Source organism: Pipistrellus kuhlii, unplaced genomic scaffold (assembly GCF_014108245.1).
Source record: "Pipistrellus kuhlii isolate mPipKuh1 unplaced genomic scaffold, mPipKuh1.p scaffold_m20_p_2, whole genome shotgun sequence".
NCBI classification, from domain to species: Eukaryota; Metazoa; Chordata; class Mammalia; order Chiroptera; family Vespertilionidae; genus Pipistrellus; species Pipistrellus kuhlii.
Window position 1 is genome coordinate 154,316,704 of NW_023425515.1, and position 24,370 is coordinate 154,341,073.

At 43.0% G+C, this 24,370-nt stretch overlaps 1 protein-coding gene across 9 annotated transcripts in view; it reads right to left on the reverse strand.

Moving 5' to 3' along the window:
- Positions 1 to 610: 610 nt before the first annotated feature.
- The window catches only part of PATJ (PATJ crumbs cell polarity complex component), a 304,720-nt gene continuing 280,960 nt past the window's right edge, over positions 611 to 24,370 (reverse strand). For 6 of the 9 annotated variants that reach the window (XM_036447829.2, XM_036447830.2, XM_036447825.2 and 3 more), the window contains 4 exons: positions 23,739 to 23,843; positions 10,067 to 10,173; positions 6,492 to 6,633; positions 611 to 1,693 (listed from right to left, as the gene is read on the reverse strand). In XM_036447829.2, the coding sequence (XP_036303722.1) occupies positions 1,547 to 1,693; positions 6,492 to 6,633; positions 10,067 to 10,173; positions 23,739 to 23,843 (501 nt within the window). In that variant the 3' untranslated portion in view covers positions 611 to 1,546. Of the gene's footprint in view, positions 1,694 to 6,491; positions 6,634 to 10,066; positions 10,174 to 23,738; positions 23,844 to 24,370 lie in introns of those variants that run through there. The other 3 variants (XM_036447823.2, XM_036447831.2, XR_006742178.1) reach the window with 3 other exon arrangements.

Genomic DNA, 24,370 nt, shown 5'->3' on the forward strand with positions numbered 1-24,370 from the left:
ATTATTACATTTTGATAATTACTATGATCCACTTGCAGCATTGTGTTTTAGTTAAATAATGCCAACTACTTCCGTTAGCGATGCCGGGACTCATCCTCCTGGTGTGTGTTTTTTAACAGAAGAACCTAAAACAGGCACTGATAAGCATCTCCCCATTTCCCCCCCTGCTGATACCAGAATAAGAATGTCCCTAACCACCCTTAAAGGTATGTTTGCACTTTCTGCTGTAGTTACTTTCTTAAAATGCAAAACTACAGCGAATGGAGACCAGGAGACATTAGCCAAGGAGCTATCATGGATTCCTAGACTCAGTTTATTCGCTCTGTCACCTTGTGGCTATGTACAATGTTCTATCTGTGTTCCTACAGTCTGTGCTGCTAGACTGACCAGTCTGGAGCCAAGGAGAAGGATACTCAAATTCAGGCGTCCTCAAACTTTTTAAAGTGGGGGCCAGATCACGGTTCCTCAGAGCTGGAGGGCCGGACTATATGAACTACTAGTTCCTACTGTAACACCTCGGCTGCGCTCACTGCCCAAAAAACCTGGCGGGCCGGATCAGACTCCTCTGCGGGCCGCATGTGGCCCGCGGGCCATAGTTTGAAGACGCCTGCTCAAATTTGTCACTCCGTGTGCTGAAAGGCCAAGGCCACCCAGACCTTGAGACAAAACTTTCTGATCTCTGTAGTGTGGTTTTGGGGGTTCCACCCCGTCCGAGGATTGAGGGGTGGGAATGATACTTGCCTACTGAGATGCCATTACCTCCAGATGAACTTCCCAGACTGGAACATAATTTCGCATTGTTAGAATTCAGAACATGGGTGCTAATTGTTCCTGTTGAGAATAAGGTGCTTTTGCTAGGTGGTCTGCATTTTTGTAACTAAGTAAATAATTTGAAAGCCTTTCAGAGTTTTCAGATTACAGTCTGCAAATTGACTCATCATAATCACCAGTGACTAATGTATAAAGATCTATCCGAGAACTGAGTGTGAGACTTATTTGACTGTAAGTCGTACAGAAGAGCGCACAGTAATTTCCCACAGGAGAAGTTGGTATTTCATCTTGGGGATCACTGGGAAATTAATTACGCAGCTAATGTTTTCTGGCATACTTGAAGACACAATTAGCATATGTAAGTAAATCAGGAGTGAGCTGACAGTTGCTTAACATTTGTTTCTGTTAAGCAGATGAGATCTGAGATCACTGGTAAGCCTCTGAGTAGGGATGGGGAGAGCAGGACATAACGAATGAGTGGTTGTTAACTACCGTTTCAGCAAATATAATCAGAACCAGTTGCTACTAGTTGATACACATCGATGTAAATGCAAAGCAGATAAGACACATTCAACTTCACCAAGAAGTGATGGATGCTGGGAAGCATTAGGGAGATGACTGTTGATGTGGGAAATCCACGGGAAGCTCAGCATCTCTCCTGAGCAGAGAGGATGAGGCAGTAAGAATCGGTGAAGGTGGGTTTCAGCTGAAGTTGCTCCTTATCCTCTCAGATCTTCATCTTCCTGTGGCTGTTTTGTGATCAGGACCCCGAGGCTCATGACAGCACAGTTAGGATTACAGTCCCTGTCTGGCGTTTTAGAATGGCCACAGCTTGCTCATGAGTGACACCTTCTAGAGTCTCGCCATTAACAGCTAAAATTTGATCACCTCGCTTCAATCGGCCGTCATCTGCAGCTGCTCCCTACAAACAAGAAACATTCCAGTTTAATCCAGGGTGAGGCAATTCAAATCATATTAGTAATATGGTGTGCATATTAAAAGAGTAACTTTAAAAATTACCAATTAAAGTCATTTCTAGGTAATATTTTTAAATTAAGAAACTTAAGAAAAATTCGGGATATGCTATTCAAATAGTTATTGAATAGTAACCTTAACTATGCATTAAGTAACATATTAGTAGAAATGTAATAACAGCCACATTTTTTTTAATACAAGTAGGACCTTATTTCAATATTAAGTGCTAAATGGAATTTGAATGTCATTTTCATGAATATGTCATACACAAATGAAGGCAGAACTGAATCTGGCGTTAGTTTTATTATATGTATAGGGTTCCTACTGTGTTATTAACCTATCAGCTTTGTGGTGATCTGTCAAAAATAAGTGTAAAAAAATAATAAGCATAGCCTCTAAATGGGTGAGTTGTATGATATATGAATTATATCTCAACAAAGCTCTCCTATGTAAACATACACAAAAGTGTAGCATGTCTAAAATTTTGCAATATCATAATAAAAAACTTCCACTTCACATATCTTCGATCATCTACATCGGTTTCTAAATGACTACGTTCTTTATATACCCAGACAGCATGGCTTCTCAAAATGGCACCAAGCAAGTGACACTTGGGCTTTTTTCCATTCTGAAGCTGAGGATCTAAAAATGCCATGAGAGCCAAAACTGGTTTGGTTCAGTGGATAGAGCGTCAGCTTGTGAACTGAAAAATCCCAGGTTCGATTCTAGACAAGGGCATGTACCTTGGTTGTGGGCACATCCCCAGTGGGGGGGTGTGCAGGAGGCAGCTGATCGATGTTTCTCTCTCATCAATGTTTCTAACTCTCTATCCCTCCCCCTTCCTCTCTGTAAAAATTCAATAAAATATATATATTAAAAAAAAAAAATGCCACAAGAGTACCAGAAACATTTTGTGTCAGTAAAAAAAAAAAAAAGAAGACCCAGACTTTTCTCAACTGATGGGTAACCAAGAAAATCCTATGAAAAGTCAGTGCCATAAGGGTCCTTAAGTGGTGCTGACTTACCGGGGAAATTAAGTCAGGCCCACTTGTGCCGAGGACCTGCCTGACTCATTCAGAAGTTGAACGAAGAGGCACTAACATCCCAGAGACCCGTGTCCACTGGAGGTGGAGGTCCTGAGTTGGTGGGTGGATTATTTAGAATTTCAAAACTGCAAAAAGGGTAGAGTTCCTGGATAAAACTGTAATAAAGAATACTCAATCCAGGCTTTTACTGGAGGTGAGGGAGGTGGGGCGGATTCCAAAATTAAATAACTTGCAATGTCATTACAATTTTTTTTTTTCTATTTTAAGAAGTGTGATAACTGTACTAAAGTCAGGATTAAACAAGTAACTCTAATGAATGAAATTAGAATTACTGGCTGACTGGACTTTATTAAATTTTACACTCAGATTTAAAGGCTCCAGTGAACCTCAGCTATTTTGCGTAATTAGTTTTTTGTTTTTTTTTTTAAAAGGCACGTTAAGCTCTTCAAATTTTTATTTTCAGGAAAGCAAAAAAGGATGACTTTTCAGCTTTCTAGGGTCTGTACACTATTCCAGGTATTGCTATGCTTACATGATAATTCCTACTGACCTGTATCTCCTCTCCTAGACTATCAATGTGGCATTTGAGGACTAAGCAGAGAAGAAAAAAAGAAATGGCTTGCAGATAGACTTCCATCTGGTTGGGAAATGAGGCTTTTACCCACTTGCTGTGACCCAGATTGCTCACTTAGCCTTCCCTGCTTTGTAAACGGGCATTTGCTATCTAATTTTCACCTGCTCTAAGGATTAAATGTATGGCACACAATATTTACTCACTAATGGTGATAATATAATACAATGAAACTCCCCTGATGATCAAACTCATGCTCTTATATGCTCTGAAAGACCGCTCCCTAAATTTTCAGGGCTGTTGAAGCTGTTAGGTCCATGGCTTTGTTTTGTTTGTTTTGCTTATGGTAAAATCTGACTGCTGAAGGGATTAGGACCTAATTTGGCTTTGATTTTGAAGTTTCCAACCAAACATCTGAAAGACAATGGTCTTGCAAATTCTATATACCCAAGTGCCTGCTATGGTTCATATTTCTAGAGTGGAAAGAGATCTTGATGGGCCAAATTAATTTTTTAGTTGAGTAAGTAGCTCAGTTGGTTAGAGCATCATCCTGATACACCAAGGTTGTACGCTTGATCCCCGGTCAGTGCACATACAAGAAGCAACCACTGAATGAATAAATAAGTGGGATAACAAATGTTGTAATAAATTTTTCTCTCTCTCAATTAAAAAAAAAAAAAGAGCCCTGGCCAGTGTGCTAAATGGTTAGAGTGTTGTCCTGTGTATGAAAAAGTCAAGGGTTGGATTCCCTATGAGGCCACATATCCAAGCTTCAGGTTCTACCCCCAAATGAGGTATGTACAAGAGGCAACTGATCGATGTTTCTCTCTTCTTCTCTCCCTCCCTATCCCTTCCTCTCTGTCTCTAGAATCAATGAAAAATACACACATAAAACATATCTTCAGGTGAGGATTAAAAAAAAAAATCCACACCCTGTTGCAAGTTATCTAAGATCTAGAAACCTAAAAAGACGAGCATTTTTAATAATATATGTTCAGTATTAAAAAACACAGAAAGCATATAAGTATAGTTTCTAGATATTCAAAATTTCTATGGGAAAATGTTTAGCTTAGTGTCAGAATTTGTTTTAGAAAGACTACTATTTAATGGAAAAAATCCTTTGCCAGTTTTTGTTTTGATTCTTTTAAGAAAACTTTTAAATTTGGGTATTTTGGCTCACTTTGACACATAAAAAAAGGAAAGAAAAAGTCATCAAATGAAATCTTATAGAAAACTCTATGGAACAATCTTAACAATAATAACTTGCATTGGAATATTCTTTTATTGAGGCTGACTCAACCAATCAGGCCATTAGCTAGGGCCTTAAGTGTTTTTTTTAGTTCAGAGCTTTTAATTTTCAGGTGTGCCTCACTTTACAAAAAAGGTCCACCCCTTAAAAAATAAAACAGGCCAACTCAATATTTACTCTATGCTAAGTGCTTCCTAAATGGGCACTTTCAATGGGGACCTTTAAAAAGAGCATTTTGTGTGAGCTTCAGTCCATTCATTATCCCCACTACGCTGTCCCGCTGTGATTTGACGGTTGCTTCTTTTAAAAAACCCACCAGCAGTGCATGGTCATTGCACTCTCAGCTGTATGTTCCGGTGAATGACCCGACAAAAGCTGCCCAGCTCCGGCCCCACTGGTTTACGTGCCCGTGGAGACAGGTGCGGCTGGTGCAGGCTGCTGAACTCTGGGCCTTGGGTCCAAAGCCCTTAGAAGGTAAGCAGTCCTCTCTCTGGACCACAGCTGACCTCCCTACAGTGACGAAGTGAATGGTGATGACAACATTCTGGAGGCGCCTTTCGAGGCGGAGGCACAGGCGCAACTTGCTAAAAGGTGAGGGCTTATTTTGCAGCCTTTCCTCTACCTGCATCTCCATAGCTGGCTCTCTTAAAGGCAAAGTATAATAATGCCCCAAAGGAGTCATCATTGCGACTACTTACGGTGGTGTCTGCAGGTGGCTGATCCACTTTGGGAATGATCAGACCAAGGCAGCACAGTTATATAGAATGTTCCTAATTTGCCTCCCCCCTATCCTTTGGCCGGTCACCAAGTCCACAGATGCATGTTTAGGAATAACATGCCTTCTTCATAGGCACCTTGGCAAGATGGAAACAGGTGAGTACACCCGTGCCAAAGCCTGTGCCAAAGGACTTAGAATTAGATCAGGTCCCAGTTAGGCCCCATTAGCAGGTGATAAGATATGCCCAGGGAAAAGTGGACTTGTACTGAATGTATAGTACAGCTTTCTAAAAAGAGAAAGTACCAATTTCTTTTTTTTTTTTTTTTTTTTTTTAAGATCTTTATGTCTTTAGGAAAATAAAGCTAAAGGGGACAATTGGATCAATTAATAAACAAATGACTGTGATAAAACCAATGAGAAAAAGGCAATATCAATAGTGAATGCTTTTCAAAGCTCTTCAAAGTTTACAATAAAATCACATTCCAACTTTAAAAATCCTAATGAAGTTAAAAATAACAGCTAAGGGCCATCTGGAAGTATGCATGCCATGACCTGTGTGTTAAGTAGGATACGTTGGAATATCTAATCCCTGAAAAACAGGATTATCTAGTCTTCATCTAACTTCCTAGGCTGGTCCCGCAGGTAGGTATCTGGCAGAGTATACTGTAAAAAAGAAACCACCTTAAACTCAAGTTTCCTGAGGTTTTTAGTGACGGGAAGCCATGAATGTTGCACTGATCTGCGGCTTGTACAAAGCTTTATGCTATGTGTCCTCTTGTGTCTGCTACTTTTTCTTTCTTTTTCTTTTCTGCTACCTTTTCTTAAAGGAGAACACATCTTTGTTCTAGCCCACAGTAATACCAAGATCATGGTACTGCTCCTGATGTTGTGTTGCGGAAAGAAGACAATCATTAAAATCTGCCAGCTTCTACTTTTGTTGCAGAGTCCAAAGGAAATTACATCTCTGTGACTCCACTATTATAAAAGAACTTATCTTTCACTAGTGTAGTACAGGAATTTCCTATAAAATTAAAATGAAATAAGCATACATGTACACATTCAGGTATAGCCCAAAATAAACCAAAGCACTTAAAAAAAAAAATCTCACCTAGGTTTGATTAAAAAAAAAAAAAAAAGTACAGTAAAAAAGGAAAAAAATACCTTTGCAAATATAGTCTTGACATAAATTGGCAGGTCTCCATGGGGACTTCCATAACCCCCTACAATACTAAACCCCAATCCTTCAGAGCCTTTCTCCAAAGTAATAATCTTAGGTGGAGGTGTTCTGAAAACACAATGCATGCTGTTTAATTGAAGAGTAGATATTGAAGAGGAATTTCATTTTCATGGAAGAACACAGATTTGAGAGAGACTTTCATACTGCGAAACTATTAAGATCAAATCAAACTCTGAGAGAGCAATCTAGGAACATTTAAAAAAAGTTTCCCATGTCATGCTGGACTAATGACCAATAGTCTTGATGTTTTAGGGGTTTCCCTTTCATACAACCCACTGTTTTTTATTTACAAATAAAGTCATGATCCTGAAATTGTCAAAGCATCCTTCTCTGTGCTTAGTTTTAAACTTTTAAGTTGACTGTTTAAACCTGAATGGAGACCTGGCCCGTGTGGTTCACTTGGTTGGGCGTTGACAGTTTGATTCTGGTCAGGACTTATGCCCGGGTTGTGGGCTTGATCCCAAGTAGGGGGCAGCCAAATGATATTTTGCTCTCACATGGATGTTTCTCTACTCCCCTCTTCCTTCCTCTCTTTATAAAAATCAATAAAGATACTTTTAAAAGAAAACTGAATGGAGCTGTCTACATCCTTAAAGAATGTGCACGGGGCATCATCTGAGTGGAGTGTAGACTGCCAGTCTACAGGTGGACTTGTGTCCTGAGGGGGCAATGGTGGCCTGATAACTTAGTAAACTACACTGCTGTTCTTTTTCTGCCTGAACACCCTCACGCACCTGCTCCGCCATGTCCGTCTAAGGTGCGAAGTCATTCTTCAAAAGCCACCTTCACTGTGGTGCTCCCAGGACTTCCCTGGGAGAGTCAGCTACTCCTTGGTGCTCCCTCTGCACTCGGCCAGGTGTCCATGATGGCCCTAGTTGTGGTGTATTGTGGTGACGTACCCTTCTCCCTCCCCTACCGGACCACGAACTCCTGAGGTCTTAGTCATCTGAGAATTCCTAGCACTACGCACCGTGCCTACAACAAGCTCAGGATCATGACTGTGTCAATGAGAATGGAAATCCAGGGGAGGAGAGAGAAGCCAAGGTAGGGCGAAAAGGGATAAAAGCAATGTGTTTCAAAGGTATCATTCGGATTTTCCAAGCTTCGTCCAGTGTGGAAGTCATCTCTCTCAGAAACAACATGGCTAGAACATTAAATTACCTATGTGAGTTCATGGAGTTCAATCTAAGCTTAACTCATACCAGCCTCCGATTCCCACACGTGGCTGTCCACAGGTAAACAAACACCTGGAGGAACTCCGGTATTGCAGCCCTGCTGTCCTATCTGCAGAAGGAGGCTCAGACATGTAGCCCGGCAGCACCCCTTGCTCTGTGGCAGCTCCCATGTCCGGCAGGCAGAGCCAGGTGGTGTGAACTCAGCCGTTCACACGTTTAGAAAAATTTGCAAAACTGGGATGCAAGCAACCCTGAGTATGCTGTTCTGTCTGACTAGAATATTCTTCCCTCTCCCCAATTTTGCCTGGCTAATTTCAGGCTTGATTTTCAGTTGTTTATTGAAGTTCTTATTGGCTGTGTATAGCGGGCAGCCATAGTAATTGCTGAATGTCTATACCATATAAACTGTTGACTGTTTTGAATGCAATTCCTGCTTTTCCCAGTTACCACAAAAAACTCAGCTTTAGCGTTAGTGCCTCCAAGTACACTCCCTGATTGAGCTGTGCTCCTCTTCCATGGGTTTCCAGGACCCTGGGCTTACTCATCTCTCCCACTGAACTTAGCTCTCCGATACTTATCAACTCTTATAACCACAGATTTATGGGTCTCTGGCAGTTCCTTGAGGACTGGGGCAATGCCTTCACTTATGTTCCTAAGCTTGAATCCTTGGGACCCAGCACTATACAGTGTCGAGCCTTAGGAAGGCAATAATAAATATCTGATGAAATAGTGATGAATTATCCCCTTTGGCTGAATGGTATTGACGTCATGGATAAGGCTCTGCCTTTCATCACTTGGTGGCTTTATAAGTCTCTCAGGAATGACTCACTGGCTAGACATGAACTTGATTTGTTTCCTCTTTCACACACAAGCCCCCATTTTCAAGAATATTGGAATGGGAATGAACCTAGATGTCTAAAGCCATTGTTTTAGAACTAGCTCCTGAGGGGCCACCAAATCATTAGAGACCTTCCTAATCTCATCTATTGCCAATTAGGGACCTGTTTCAGGGGGAGAGGGAGGAATGCGTTCCACTTCTTAACTGGCAACATCAGATGGACTTTGCCTCCATTTATCTCACATTTTCAATTAGTTGTAAATTTTCATCTAGAATACTAATAAAAAAATCTCTGAATGTTAACAGTGGTTGGATTATAAGTGATTTAAATTTTCTTAAGCTAGTAGTTCTCAACCTGTCAGGAGCTGTGCAGCTGTGGAATCAGAAAAAAAAAAAAAAAAAAGATATAGTCTGGCTGGTATGGCTCAGTGGTTGAATGTCAACCTGTGAACCAGGAGGTCATAGTTCAATTTCCAGTTAGGGCACATGCCTGGGTTGCAGGCTTGAGCCCAGTAAGAGGCAGCCAATCAATGAGTCTCATTATTGATGTTTCTCTTTCTCCTTCTCTTTTCCTTTCTGAAATCAATAAAAATTAAAAAAAAAAATAGGGATCAAAAACTGCTAAATGTATACTACTCTTCCTACAAGGGTCCTGTGTGTTTTTTTTTTTTTTTTTTTTTTTTTTTAAGAAAGGGCTATTTTTAACTTGAAAATGCTATATTTTCATGTATTTGTTATATTTTAAAAGCATGGTTTATTACTCTCATAATGAGAACATGGTAAAATGAACTTAGTTTCATATTCTTTCCTCAAGAAAAACAAATCCAAAAAAGTTGATAAAACATCAGGAAAAAGTTGGGAATGGCTGTTATCTTTCCGAGCAGTCAACAAACATTTATGGAGCAGTGCTGGTATTGAGAGGTGACCAGGCAGTGCTGTACTGAGAGGAATAACAGCATTTCTTGAAGTGCGGGTGCTCTGCCTCTCTGTAGCCCACTGCAGACCACCCACTTAGCATCTCTGAGAATGGGCCCAGCGAGATTAGCATTTTAATATATGCTCTTTAGATTATTCGTATGCACATTCCAGTTTGAGAAACGCTGCCTTAATGAGCAACTTTCATGGTAATGACTTGTTTTAATGAAGGATGCCAGCAAGTGCCACAAGACTTTGCTTAGAAAACTGAGGAAACCTGGTTTCTTGCATAATGGATAGGGTGCACCTGGGCTGTAATTCTGTGGTTTCTGGGGGGGTGAGGGGGAGAGGCCTAGGCACATGTAAGAGTGACCAGCCCTGAGCCACCAGTCTGTTAAGAACTTATCCAGTGGGACAAAGTTCTGTGAGAAATGAGGAAACCCTGGACTCTCTTGGAGACTATCTATAAATTAGAAAAGTAGTGTGTACTTTCCCCTCCTCTTCTTCAGGAAAAGGTCTCACTGAGCATTGCCCACACACATAATAGGCACTCTGCCTCTAGGACACTTACTCTGTGTCTTCTGGTTGATGGTCAGCAGTTGGTGAACCAAGGTGGTAGCCCGTAGACAAGTTTTCAAGCTGAGTTGCTATGGCGCTTATATTGGTATCTGCTACAACCTGGGGGGGAAGTTAGAACAAGACAAGCCATTATAAGTCAGGGTAGAATTAGAGAAACCATAGTTATATCCAACGGTCAGTTCTCATTCCTCATCTTATTCAACCTATCTGCAGCATTTGACACAGTGATTTTCTCTCTCTCAAACTAGTTTCTTCATTTGGCTTCCATGACACCGCACTAGTCAAGCTTCCTTTCAACTTTCTGGTCATTTTGTCATATTTCCCCCAAACCTCTAACTCTGAGTGTCACAGGGCTCATCCATCACTTCATATTTGAATGTGTGGGCAGGAAGTTTGTCTGTTTGGTTTATTACTGTATCTCTGGATTTCAGTTGTATTTTCACTTTGGTACTGAGAGTATCAGTACAACTTCCACTTACTCCTGTAATCCATTACTACTGTATCTCTATTATGAAAAACTATCCAGTGTATATTAGGTGTTTGATTAATATCTGGTGAATGAAAGAAAGAATGAATATCTCTATGATTTTCCTTTAAAATCTTTTTATGATTGATTTTAGAGAGAGGAAAAGAGAAGAGAGAAAGAGAGAGGGAAACATTAACTTTCCCTCACTTATTTATGCATTCATGGTTGATTCTTGTATGTGCCCTTACTGGGAAATCAAACCCACAACCTTAGACAATGCTCTACCCAACTCAGCTAATCCAGGGTCTGATTTGCCTTTTAGATGGTCCCAAAAGTATAACGGAATAACATTTAAACATTCACTTTGTATTTCTACCATGAAAAAAAAAATCCCAAAGCATTCAGAAGAAATATGGTATAGCTCTGATAGCCCATACTAGGACACAGAAAGGAGTTCTGCTGTTCAGTTTTTTCCACTTAAATGACACTGTGCCCGAGTTCCAGCTTCCTCATCTGTCAGGTGGGAATCATAAAAGCCAGCGTTGTCTGCTTAGCCTGAAGTTATCTTCACCTCAGAGTTATCAGAGCTTCTTTCTCAAGAGCTTCTGGGCTACCCCTGCTCCTGATCAACAGTTCTTCCAAGTTATTATCCTCTGTGCACAATGACAGTGAAGGGACTAAGTGCAAAGGAGCTTGATTTGATTGCAGTTTCATAATAAACCAACAGAGGGTGTGGTTGCCTGTACACTTGGTTGTATCTGTTAATATTTAGAAGGAAAGCAAGTGACAGGCCAGCCCTGGCCCCAGCCCCACTGGATCAGAACACGTTTTGGGTGAAGGACCCTACCCTGGGGGAAAACACTGCTAAGTGCAAGTTACAGGATCTTCTGGAATACCATCATAGAAAGAATGACTAACTCTTGATCCAAAAGCAGAATTCCTTCAATTTATTTTTCCTCTAGTTTTCTACCTTTTAGTAGATGGCACCTCTAGCTGACTAATTAGAAATCCACTAGTTGTAATATTATAATAAAAACTAGAGGCCCGATGCATGAAATTCATATACAGGGGTGGGGGGATGGGGGATGCGTATGTGTATCCCTCAGCCCACCCTGCACCCTCTCCAATCTGGGATCCCTCTCACAAACTAGGACTACTGGCTCCCAACCGCGTGCTTGCCTGGCTGCCTGATCACCCCCTAACCACTTCCCTGCCAGCCTGATTGCCCCTAACTGTCCTCCCCTACAGGCCTGGTTGCCTCTCACTGTCCTCCCCTCCTGGCCTGGTAACCCCTAACTGTCCTCCCTTGCCAGCCTGGTTGCTTCCAACTGCCATCCCCTGCAGGCCTGGTCAACCCTAACTACCCTTTCCTGCTGGCACAGTTGCCCCCAACTGCCCTCCCCTGTAGGCCTTGTCCCCCTCCCCCAACTGTCCTCTCCTGCAGGCCTGGTTCCCCACAATTGCCCTCCCCTATAGGCCTTGTCCCTCCCAACTGCCCTTTCCTGCTGGCCTGGCCTCCCCCAACTGCCCTCTTCTGCAGGCCTGATCACCTCCAACTGCCCTTCCCTGCAGGCCTTGTCCTCCCATCTGCCTTCCCCTGTAGACCTGGTCCCCCCACAACTGTCCTCCCCTGCAGGCCTTGTCCCTCCCAACTGCCCTTCCCCGCAGGCCTGTTCCCCCCCAACTGCCCTCCTCTGTCAGCCTGGTCCCCCCTAACTGCCCTCCCTTGCCAGCCTAGTCATCCCCAACTGCCCTCCCCTGCAGGCCTGGTCCCTCCCAACTGCCCTTTCCTGCAGACCATCTTGTGTCCACATGGGGGCAGCCATCTTATATGTTGGAGTGATAGTCAATTTGCATATTACTCTTTTATTAGATAGGATAGAGGCTTAGTGCATTTTACCCTAGAATCTAGTGCTTTCAATCACATGCAGTGTGAGGCAAATCACCTGGTGTGAGAGGAAAGACTTCACTTTCTTTATTTTTATTTTTCTCTCTCTTTTTCTTGTTATTATTTATTTTGTTTTGTTTTTCTTAAGAGGGCACAGACGTCACAGTGTAGATATGGAACAAGGGGAAAGAGGGGCAGAGAGATAGTCTAACAGCAGGTCAAATAGAGCAGGCAGTCATCATGGCCTGTGCTTGGCAGCAGGCAGAAAATATCACCCCATTCCCCTATACCACACAGAGAGGGCGTGGGTGTGGGAGACAGACACCCCACAGATGTTCTAGAAGAAAGCTTTTTAACTTTTACCTAGAAAGATACTTTCAAGAGTTCATAAAATCAGCCATACAAATTATGAAACCAAAGAGATAGTTCATTTGGGTAAAAATTTTTGCTCATTTTAAAAAATCTAGCTAGAAAACATGAAAATACTTCTACAATATCATCACACTCCTCCAACACATCAAGGCCTCTAGCTCACCCCAGAACCCTGAAATAAAAAGGGTCTCCCAACCACTTATAATATTAAATCCAAGATCCACCTAGGATCCTAGGAGCTACCCAGGTTTGCGCCCATTTTGTAGGAGTGGAACCCAAGGGGCTTTGTGGGCAACGAGAAGGATTTTCATCAGCAGCTAGGTCTTTGGCAGGAAGATAAGGAGAGAACAAACCCGTTACTCCAGATGACTTTGTAGCCCCAAGGCATTGTTGGTTTCTCAAGTTGACTTGCCTTCCTAGGGATTAATTTGTGAAAGGAGTTAATCTCATTTCCAAGTTTTCTGATTTGCCCTCCCAGGGATTAACTCAGAAATCAGATTCATTTGTGAAAGGGAATAATAATCTGATCTGGGAAGAGGGTATATGTTCAGCTGGATACAAGTTTGAGGAGATGCGGTCTATGAGTCCTGGCTCAGCCCTGCTTTACCTTGCATCTGAAGTGCTTGCTTTTGCTCCACCAACACCTGGGACTGAACAGCACAAAGGTAAGGCTGTGTGTTTTGAAGTAGGGGAAGGCAGATAGGCTAATGAAAAACTTATTTTTTTTTTAAAACAAAAAACAAAAAAAGGATATCTTTAATTCCTGGGTACAAACTTCTGTGGTACAATAGATTCAGAGGATAGAGATGGGAGCAGAGGAAACCAAGGGAAAGCAAATGTGTTCCCTGCCCTCCAAAACCAGGCTTGCGATCAATGCCATCTACTGTGGGGGGCAGATGTGAACACATGCCGTTCAAAGTGGAGAGAGGAGCAGGGCAGAATAGGAATCCTGGGTAAGGCAGGGAGGCTTGGAGGTCTTTGGTTATGGGTATTAAGTCTGCACAACTTGAATGTGTGGTTCAAGAGCTGTGGTGTCTGGAATCTTTGGACCCGGCTAGGCAAGCTCCAACTTTTTTTTTGTTTTGTTTTGTTTTTGTTTTAAATATATTTTATTGATATTTTACAGAGAGGAAGGGAGAGAGATAGAGAGTTAGAGAAACATCGATGAGAGAGAAACATCGATCAGCTGCCTCCTGCACTACCCCCACTGGGAATGTGCCCGCAACCAAGGTACATGCCCTTGACCGGAATCGAACCCGGGACCTTTCAGTCTGCAGGCCGACGCTCTATCCACTGAGCCAAACCAGTCACGGCAGCTCCAACTTTTTTAAGAAAAAAAATTTTTTTTTAATTTATTTATTTCAGAATTGAAGGGAGAGGGAGAGAGATAGAAAAATCAATGATGAGAGAGAATCATTGATCAACTGCCTCGTGCAACCCCCACACTGGGGATCGAGCCAGCAACTCAGGCATGTGCCCTGACTAGGAATCAAACCTTGACTTCCTGGTTCATACATTGAATAGATTGATGATTGATATTCAACCACTGAGCCATGCTGGCTGTGCCAACTTTTTTTTTAATTTTTAAATTTATTTTACTTAAAAAAGAAATGTTTTTATAGATTTTAGAGAGAGGAAGAAGAGGGAGAGATATAGAAACACCAATTGGCTGCCTCGTACATGCCCTCTACTGGGGATTAAGCCCTCATGTGCCCTGACCCGGAATTCAACTGGAGACCTTTTGGTGCATGGGATGATCACCAATCAACTGAGCCACCCCGGCCAGGGCACCACTTCCAACTCTTAAGATTGGCAACCTATGGTCTGGCTTTTTACAGAGCAGCAACCTACGTTCCTCTGAACCCTCATCCCTGGAGACCTGGAGATGTGACAGATATCTCCCACACTTCCCATTCATCCTGCAAAACCATTCACCTAGTTCAAAGCCTCTGGGTCTTTTAAGTTCCTCCTACGTTGCACATAGCGCTGCTATAAACATCTTGAAAATGGTTCTGTAAGGGAGGTCACTGGATACGGAACTGCTGAGTGACATCCACTAAATTGAACAGATCTTCCTAAGTTACCAGTTTAAAGTTTCACCAGGCATTTAACGAAAGCACTTTGTTTTCTTACATCCTCCCCAAAATTTCTATGATCAAAACTTTAGTAAGTGTCTACCTGAGGCAGCTGACCTGAAGGAGCAAATCCCTTCATCTGAGAAGAGGGAAGCAGCTGACCTGAAGGAGCAAATCCCTTCATCTGAGAAGAGGGAAGCAGCTGACCTGAAGGAGCAAATCCCTTCATCTGAGAAGAGGGAACCGGCTAACTTGAAGGAGGAAATCCCTTCCTCTGAGGAGAGGAAGATGGCTGGCCTGAAGGAGGAAATCCCTTCCTCTGAGGAGAGGAAGATGGCTGGCCTGAAGGAAGAAATCCCTTCCTCTGAGGAGAGGAAGGTAGCTGACCTGAAGGAGGAGGAGGAGGAGGCAATGCCTGTACCTGAGAAGGTGACTTATGAAAGGAAAGAGGAGGAAACCACCCCACTAGAGGAGGGGGAGACTTATAAAATAAAAGATGGGGAAGAAGCATTATCTGCTGAGCCTGAGGAACATGCAGAGACCTTTGAATTAGTGGAAGAGGAAGGACCAAAAAGCATGTTTTCTTCTGAGGATGTAATTAAATTTTACTTTGTGATCTCCCCTCCAATTGCACCCACCCCTCACTCAGTGTTCCCCCCTCCAACTGCACCCACCCCTCACTCAGTGTTCCCCCCTCCAACTGCACCCACCCCTCACTCGGTATTCCCCCCTCCAACTGCACCCACCCCTCACTCGGTGTTCCCCCCTCCAACTGCACCCACCCCTCACTCGGTGTTCCCCCCTCCAACTGCACCCCCCCCTCACTCGGTGTTCCCCCCTCCAAGTGCACCCACCCCTCACTCGGTGTTCCCCCCTCCAACTGCACCCACCCCTCACTCGGTGTTCCCCCCTCCAACTGCACCCACCCCTCACTCAGTGTTCCCCCCTCCAACTGCACCCACCCCTCACTCGGTGTTCCCCCCTCCAACTGCACCCACCCCTCACTCGGTGTTCCCCCCTCCAACTGCACCCACCCCTCACTCGGTGTTCCCCCCTCCAACTGCACCCACCCCTCACTCAGTGTTCCCCCCTCCAACTGCACCCACCCCTCACTCGGTGTTCCCCCCTCCAACTGCACCCACCCCTCACTCGGTGTTCCCCCCCCAACTGCACCCACCCCTCACTCGGTGTTCCCCCCTCCAACTGCACCCACCCCTCACTCGGTGTTCCCCCCTCCAACTGCACCCACCCCTCACTCGGTGTTCCCCCCTCCAACTGCACCCACCCCTCACTCGGTGTTCCCCCCTCCAACTGCACCCACCCCTCACTCGGTGTTCCCCCCTCCAACTGCACCCACACCTCACTCAGTGTTCCCCCCTCCAACTGCACCCACCCCTCACTCGGTGTTCCCCCCTCCAACTGCACCCACCCCTCACTCAGTGTTCCCTCCTCCAACTGCACCCACCTCTTACTTTGTGTTTCCCCCTCTAGGGTTTTCCTATCAACATTAATTTCCTTCTTAAATTCTGTCTCCTCCTTAAACTGCTTTCTGTAGGGAGGTATTCATTTGGATATTCTCTCTCATGCCTTGGCTCCTTGTGGTGTTTGATAATTTAGGTTATAAGCAAAACTAAATCCAGTCAGAATTGTATTTCTATATTAGAACAATGCATGTTTACTAAAATGTCTAATTGAGTAATAAAGCACAGATCTTTATTGCACAAATCTTAGGATGAGTACCTTTTCTTAAAAATAAGTTGGGGGATTACATTTTGAATCAAGAAGTCAAAATCTTTTCCAGATAACTACAATATTACAATGCACAAGAGCTTGAGATCCTTGCATACAAATTTCCAGAGCTGCTGATCATGTAAAGGAATACAATTAACCATTAGATTTGTTAGGACTCAAATCTTGCAGTACAAAATACAAAGTTAGCACTAAGACCCAGCATGGATCCAGAGGGCAGGCATGATGAAAAAGACAGAAAGACTGTCCAGGTAAAGAGATTTCCAGAGATTTCCAGGGGTGCAACACAGAAGAACAAATAAGAAAGGCTTGCCTGGCCCTGGTCGGGTAGCTCAGTTGGTTAGACCATTGCCCAATATACCAAGGTTGCACATTTGATCCCTGGTCAGGGCACATATAAGAATCAACTGACAGAAACCAAGATGGAGGCATAGGTAAACACCTAAACTGCTACCTCGCACAGCAATTTCAAAGCTACAACTAAAAGACAAAACAAACATCATCCAGAACCATAGGAAAGCTGGCTGAGTGGCAATTCTACAACTAGAAGGAAAGAGGAAAGCACACGGAGAATCAGAGGAGCTGCAAAAGGATGAGGTATGGAGACACACATGCGGGTGGCTGAGTGCCTGGCTGGCTTTCTCTAGTGGGAAGGAGACAAAAGCATCCAATTGTGTTGAACCCCAGTTCTGACTGCACTGAACCCAAGTTCTGGTGAGACCCTGGGAACCCAGGCTTATATGGGTAGAATCTTGACTGTCAGGTGGAAACTCAGGGGAGCCATGAAAGGCAGAGGTCTGGAGGCGCACATGCAAATGTGTGCAGAGAGGACTGACTGCTGACTATACGTCTGGTTTTCTCTAGTGGGTGGGAAACAGATGCTCCCAACTGTGCTGAACTCCAGTTCCAGGAGAGAATCTGGGAATCCAGATTCATTGGGGGAGAAACTGGACTATCTGGCAGTGGGTGAAACTCGAGGGTGGCTTACTCTTAGAGGTGCTTGCAGTGATTACCTAGGGACACTGAGACCCAGAAGCCTAATAGGGCATGGCTGACAGGAAGCCAAGACTGTCCTCTCAGCCCTGAGACTCCACCCCATTCAAGCTGAGCACAGAGGCTTTTGCAATTTTTCAAGTCTTGTCTCAAGGATGTCTCCAGCACAGAAGTTCTCCAGGTGTAGACACAGCTGATCCTCACAGCCAACTGGTCTGGAAGTCAATCCCTCCCAGTAATACCAAAAACAATCAAGACTTAACTACAAGGCTGTACACACAGTCCACAAAGGGGTGCATCAAGAGTATCAAAACTACCCTATCGCTGAAACCGGTTTGGCTCAGTGGATAGAGCGTCGGTCTGCAGACTGAAAGGTCTCAGGTTCAATTCCGGTCAAGGGCATGTGCATTGGTTGCGGGCACATCTCTCTTGATGTTTCTAGCTCTCTATCCCTCTCTCCTCCTCTCTGTAAAAAATCAATAAAATATATTAAAAAAAACACACCAACAAAACAAAACTACCCTGTCAACTCAGAGAAGCAGTGAGAATGCTGAGACAAAGAAACAGATCACAAACAAGAAATGGAGGAAAACAAAGGACTGGATATAAAATTCAAAACCACAGTTATAAGGTTTTTAAAGAATTTCCTAGAAAAGGCTGATAAATTTAGCAAGACCCTTGAGGATATGAAAAAGGACCAACTAGAAATTAAACATACACTGACTGAAATTAAAAATACTATACAGAGACCTAATAGCAGACTAGAGGAATGCAAGAATCAAGTCAAAGACTTGAAATACAAAGAAGCACAAAACACGCAACCAGAAAAGCAAAAAGCAAAAACAATTAAAAAATTTGAAGATAGTGTAAGAAGCCTCTGGGACAACTTTAAGCATTCTCCCTCCTCCCAACTGGTAGGCGGAGTTATGACATTAATGATGTCACAGAGACATCCCCAAGACATTGAACCACCAATCAGTGCATGCCAAAGTGTCCTGGAGCCCACCCCTTCCTGTTCTGCCCTGAGTCCAACCCTCTCCTGATCCTCCCCTTAAAAAGACCCCAGACCAACCCACTTGCTGCTTGTCCTCCATGTCCAGGAGGCAGCCCGGCTGGGTCCCACTCCCCTCCCAACTCCTTCAATTCTGATTTCTCTACCTCCGTAATGAGTCTCGCTCATTACTGGGGAATAAACTTTACTTTAAAATGTCTTGGTAGTCAGTTTCCTGTGCCTCAAACCTTACAGTACCAACATCGAATAATGGGGGTACCAGAAGAAGAGAGAGAGCAAGATTCTGAAAACCTTTTTGAAGAAATAAAGACTGAAAAATTCCCCCACCTGGTGAAAGAAATAGACTTACAAGTCCAGGAAGTGCACAGAACCCCAAACAAAAAGAATCCAAACAGGACCACACCAAGACACACATAATTAAAATGCCAAGGGCAAAGGACAAAGAGAAAAGCAGCAAGAGAAAAACAGTTGGTTACCTACAAGGGAGCACCCATACAATTGTCAGCTAATTTCTCAATAGAAACTATGCAGGCCAGATGGGAATGACAAGAAATATGTGCCCAGCTCCACATAAAAGCAGAGTCCTGAGTGAAGGAGGTCAGTTTTCTAGTTCCTTTTAGCTGAAGCTCCTCTGACTCCCAATGCCTTTCAAAAATATCTTTCGTCCTTGGACTCCTTAATCATCTACATGCAGTGCCTTTCTCCAGAATGCTGAACCACTGTAATGTACATATCTGTGTTTTCCGATGGTCCTAGGCTCTATAGTAGTGGTTCTCATCCTGTGGGTCACCTGGGAAACTTTAAAACATCCTGATGTGCATGCCACATCCCAGTCCAATGAAATCACTGGGGTGCTGGAATCTGATTTTATTGGGTAACCAAGATTAAGAATGACTCACAAACCAGTCCGTTAATGATACTCCCAACCCAATCCCTCTTTCTCCTCTACTGGAATTTTCCTGGACCCAATTGGTAACTGTGCTGATTTAAGTTCACATCATCAACTTGATCAGCATGGCTCAGCAACCTGCTCCATGCAACCAATATGTACTAGGCATCTGCGCTGGGCTAGGCCCTGACCTAAGGCACAGACACTGTCCCCATTGTGGATAAGTTCATGGTCTTTGGTGAACTGATCATGAACACTTCCTGTTCTTGATTGAAGAGTTTCTAAACAAAGGATTTCACAGACTTAAAAAGAGAGGATGAGGGTTGTGGTAAAATGGGCATTTCAGGAATAGAGGAAAATATGTGCAAATCTTTTACTCATCCCTGCTCCAGTGAGTCGCGGGCTGGTCTCTAAAAAAAGCAACATCAGCAATATCTGGGGGCTTGTTAAAAATGCTAATTCTTGGATCCCACTCCACTCCTATGGAATCAGAACTGGGGGTGAGATCATCTCAAGGTGATTTTAGAGTTTACTAAAGTTTGAGAAGTGTTGGTGTCCTTCAGTCAGGTGTCGTACGGGGTTCTTTTCCCAGCCTTACAAAGGGTTCAGCTTTTATTCACACCAATTTACCTTAGGCAAATATATACTTCAAAGGGTAAGCTATCAAAGGATAGAATACAAAAGCATTAGCTTGGGGAATAGCCTACAAATATTCAGATGTTTGGCCAATAGGAGGCAATAAAATGCCCTGAGCTGTCTGGCAGTTAACAATCCTATTCAGGTTTGGGGGAGTGCCATTTAGCCATTTCCCACAGATAAACTACATTTGATTCAACCCTGTTGAGCTCCCCAAGCTTTGGTGAACTCTTGTAATTATTACATGCTGTAATTGGTTCTCTCAAATGCTAAAATCTTTTCTTTATTCACTCTTAGAAAATGACCACCCTAAAAGAGAAGCCATTGCCTCAACTATTTCTTCTATCTCCTTTGCTCCCAATCACTCCCTGGCTCTCTACTGACTTGCCACCAACTCTAAAAGAAATAACTCAATTGTATTAAAGATTGTCAGTGATTTATCTGCCAGTTGTAGTGACTTTTCTATAGTTTTATTTACTTTTGCCTCGTTGGTAAGTGTGTTATTCTTGAAATTCTTTTATCTCTTAGTGTGTAGGAACTGTATTTTTGACTCCTGGTCCTTTTCTATTTTATTTCTCCAGGTAATTTCTTTTTGTATGTACATTATAAAAATTTAAATACAGTTCACAATAAAAAATTCAATGCTTTCACTCCCTAGAGACACACTGAACTTTTCTTAATTCTAGAGATATAAGCTAAATGTCATGCTGATAAGCCATTTTTGAAATTTATCATCTTTAAAAAAATATTTTATTGATTTTTATTTAGAGGAAAGTAGGAAGAGAGAGGGAGAGGGAGAGAGAGAGAAACATTGATTGACTGTCTCTGGCACATACTCCAACTGGGGACTGACCCTAAAACCTGGGCATGTGGACTGACCAGGAATCAAACCAGCGGCCATTCAGTGAACCAGTATTGATGAAGTTTAATGTGGCAGGCAGGGTGGATGTTGACATAAAAAAACTGCCAATGGCTTACGTTACCCTGTCTGATTCCCACAAGAGGTTCCCCCCTCCGCCCTCCCACCCCACTGGCAACACGTTTCTTATGCCTGGTGGACTTCTCTCCACCTGGAGGTCCCAAACTGAAATGTTCTCTCCTCTCCCAGAACATTCTTCCTGAATTTCCTAGATTGGTCAATGCTCCCTCAATCCACCTAATTTCCGATGCTCTAAAGTGTTTGGAAAATCTCTTTCAGAACCCAGAACAAGTCTCACAGTTTTCTTTGGAGATAAAAATCCCTCAAATGCTCTTTTATCCTCTATGTAGGTACTAAAAAAAAAATAGTGAAAGAAAAGTTTTTTTTTTCCTTTTAGCAGAGAGCCTGAATTACTAGATTTTATCCAAAAACAATTCTACAGTACTTTTATAGACAAAAGAGCTGAAGTAACAAATTACCAAACCACAGAAGCAAATATAATTGGAAACATTTTCAATGACCCCTCATAGCCAAATCAACCAGCAGTGACTAATCTATAACTGGGAATAAGGAACCATCAGACATGAAGGTTACGGATATCTACCTCCTTATTACACCTGGAGATGGCAATTTAAACTGTGAGAAGCTTCCAGAAGTGCTGGTGGACTCTTCCCCTCTTTCCCCCCTTCTCCACCCTGCAGTCTGTTGACCCAGACCCTGATCTTCCCTGTGCAATTCGCAGATACACAGGCAATAGTCTTTTTCACATCGTCAGACACAATTATCTGGCTTTCCCTACGGATCTGTCAATAGGCTGGCTCCTCTGATAGTATAAACAATTACCTAGTGACAAGTGAGCTGTGAGCATTGGATTGCTGGTACTACTTGCACTCCGTTTTAATTAAAGCAAATACTCTAGGCAAGGGAAAGGTGTCTGATGCAGAACACGAGAGTCTCCTGGGCTTTGAGTCTAAAGCCTTTGGCAGCACATATGCTCCCTGCTCTTAACTGTGCATAGTACACTGTCAAAGCCCAAAGGATTCCCTTGAGCTTTTAATAACACATGTTAAAAAAAAAATAACACCAACTCATGTGATTCATGCAAGAGAATATCATTTTCTTCTTAAAATACAGACCTAGGAAAAATAAGGAATTCCTTTAAGAGTGTGCTCATAGTGACAACGTGGCTGAATGGAGTGCTAATTCCGCATGGGCAAGCATGAGTTCATTTTCATGCAAGATGCTTTTTATAGTGAAAGTTACACTTGTGAACTGTGTCCCTATTTCCTTGTGAAGAAGGTGGAGCTGGGCACATAGTATCAGTGTATGAAAATAGCAATACTTAGCAGATCTTGTTAAGGGGGACACTTTTTTGTCTTGGCATAGTTATCATCTGAAATAACGCCCTCTTCCTAGTAAAATTCAGTACCTAAGCAACGGTCCACAGCTCTGAGGCTGAAGAGTTGCACTTGTGGGGCCTCTCAGGGTCAGCCTAACTTGAAGGGAAGAGAGCACAGTGAGCAGAAAGGGAAGGGCTTGGGGGTGCTGACAACTGGCAGAGGGAGGAATGGGAGGTGACCATGTAAGTTTTCACTGAGAGTGGGGACACAGAGGAAAGGGGAAGCCGACTCTACAGCCAGTCCACATCATGTTTTGGTTTGTGCTCAACAGGAACTCGGGGACCCAAACCATTGAATGAATAGGTTGTTGATCATGTGAACTCCCTTGAAACTGATGGTATTTTTATGATTCTTTGTATATAGGCTGAAAGCCATATACTTTCCCAATGCCTATTTTGGCACTTTGGACTTGGATCATTGAGAGTTAAACACCACAGATTGGTCTCCCAGAAGTAACGGTTTTTCAATTCAAACTTATTTTAGGGCTAGAATGATCGGAGGGGCTGGCTAGCCTTCTCTCTCAGGTACACCATGGTGGGTTTTATTCTTCTTACCTATAAACCACTGAATACTACTTCCGCAGAAGTATAGTGGTTATGATCATACATTTCGGGGAAACGCTTTAATGAAACTCACTGCCATTATGCTGCCTCTCACTCACTGCATATCAACCTCAGACACACTTGAAGTGCTGAGAATCTAAGAAGAGATAATTAACAGCACATCTGATTTTTCCTTCTTGGTATTTGTCCCTGTGCCTCTGGACAATACTCTTGAGGACCACAGCTGATAAATACTTGCCTGCCTTAATTGATGACTACCATGCAGTGAGAATGTGACAGTGTCGGCAATCACTTTAGGTACTGGAAAAAGAGTATTGCATTTCTCCCTTCTTTTAACGGAAGAAATAGCACTTGAGCAGTTCAGTAACAGTTTTGGGGCAGAAGAAAAGAAATCATTTCCTATTCCTTGCAAACTCTGATATACAAAAGAACGCTGGAAGCCAAAAGCCTCGTTGATTTAGCACGTGAAGCAAAGAGTAATTTTTCTCCTCTTGTTATGCTTTCATATAATCATGCTCACTGCCTGTATGGGTGGCATTAAAGAATTTCTGAATAAAAATAATAAGTTCTTGCTTTCAACCTTCATAATTCACATCAGCAAGCACCCCGCTGGGCAGTGATGCTTACTGCCAGTGACGCTCAATCTTTTCTGCACTCCACTTATCTGCCCCCAGCAGCTGTGTGCTCCTTTGATTGCAGTACCTGCAGGATAATGCGCCCATAGGCGTTCTTTAGCAGATTAACCACGTCCGCGTGAGACAGCCCATCCAAAGGTTGCCCATTGATGCTGACAATCCGATCTCCAACCTGGAGGTACAAAAGTGGGAGGAAATCACTATCATTAAGAAAAATTAAATTTGAGAAGAATGCTTAACATTCGTTGGAAGTCATATTCCCCATTTGTGGCCATTGTGAAGGTTCCGTCTGTCTCCGGTGTGTGCATGTTCCAGCAGCATGAGGAATTTTTATGGCTTTCCTCAGACACAGGCCAATCAGAGAAACAAGAAGGGGGTCAGCTTTGATTATTAAAAGGCACGGCAGGCTACTTTTGTATTTTGGTAATGGTGGCACTTCATACATCCATTCGCCAGTAATAGTGGGCTATACAAATGAACTGTTCAATAAAACTCTAATGAGGAAGCCAAATATTTTCTGCTTTATTTTTCTACCTAAGTTAAAATTAAGGGGGAAAATTATAACAATGTTGATTCTTTTGATTGAAGGAAGATTCTATGGTAAAATCACTCTCAGGTAAAAATGAACTTTGGGTGCAATTAGGTGCTAAAAAATGGTACAGGAAGCTTTGTAAATGAGCTGCAATTTCTTTTTTCATG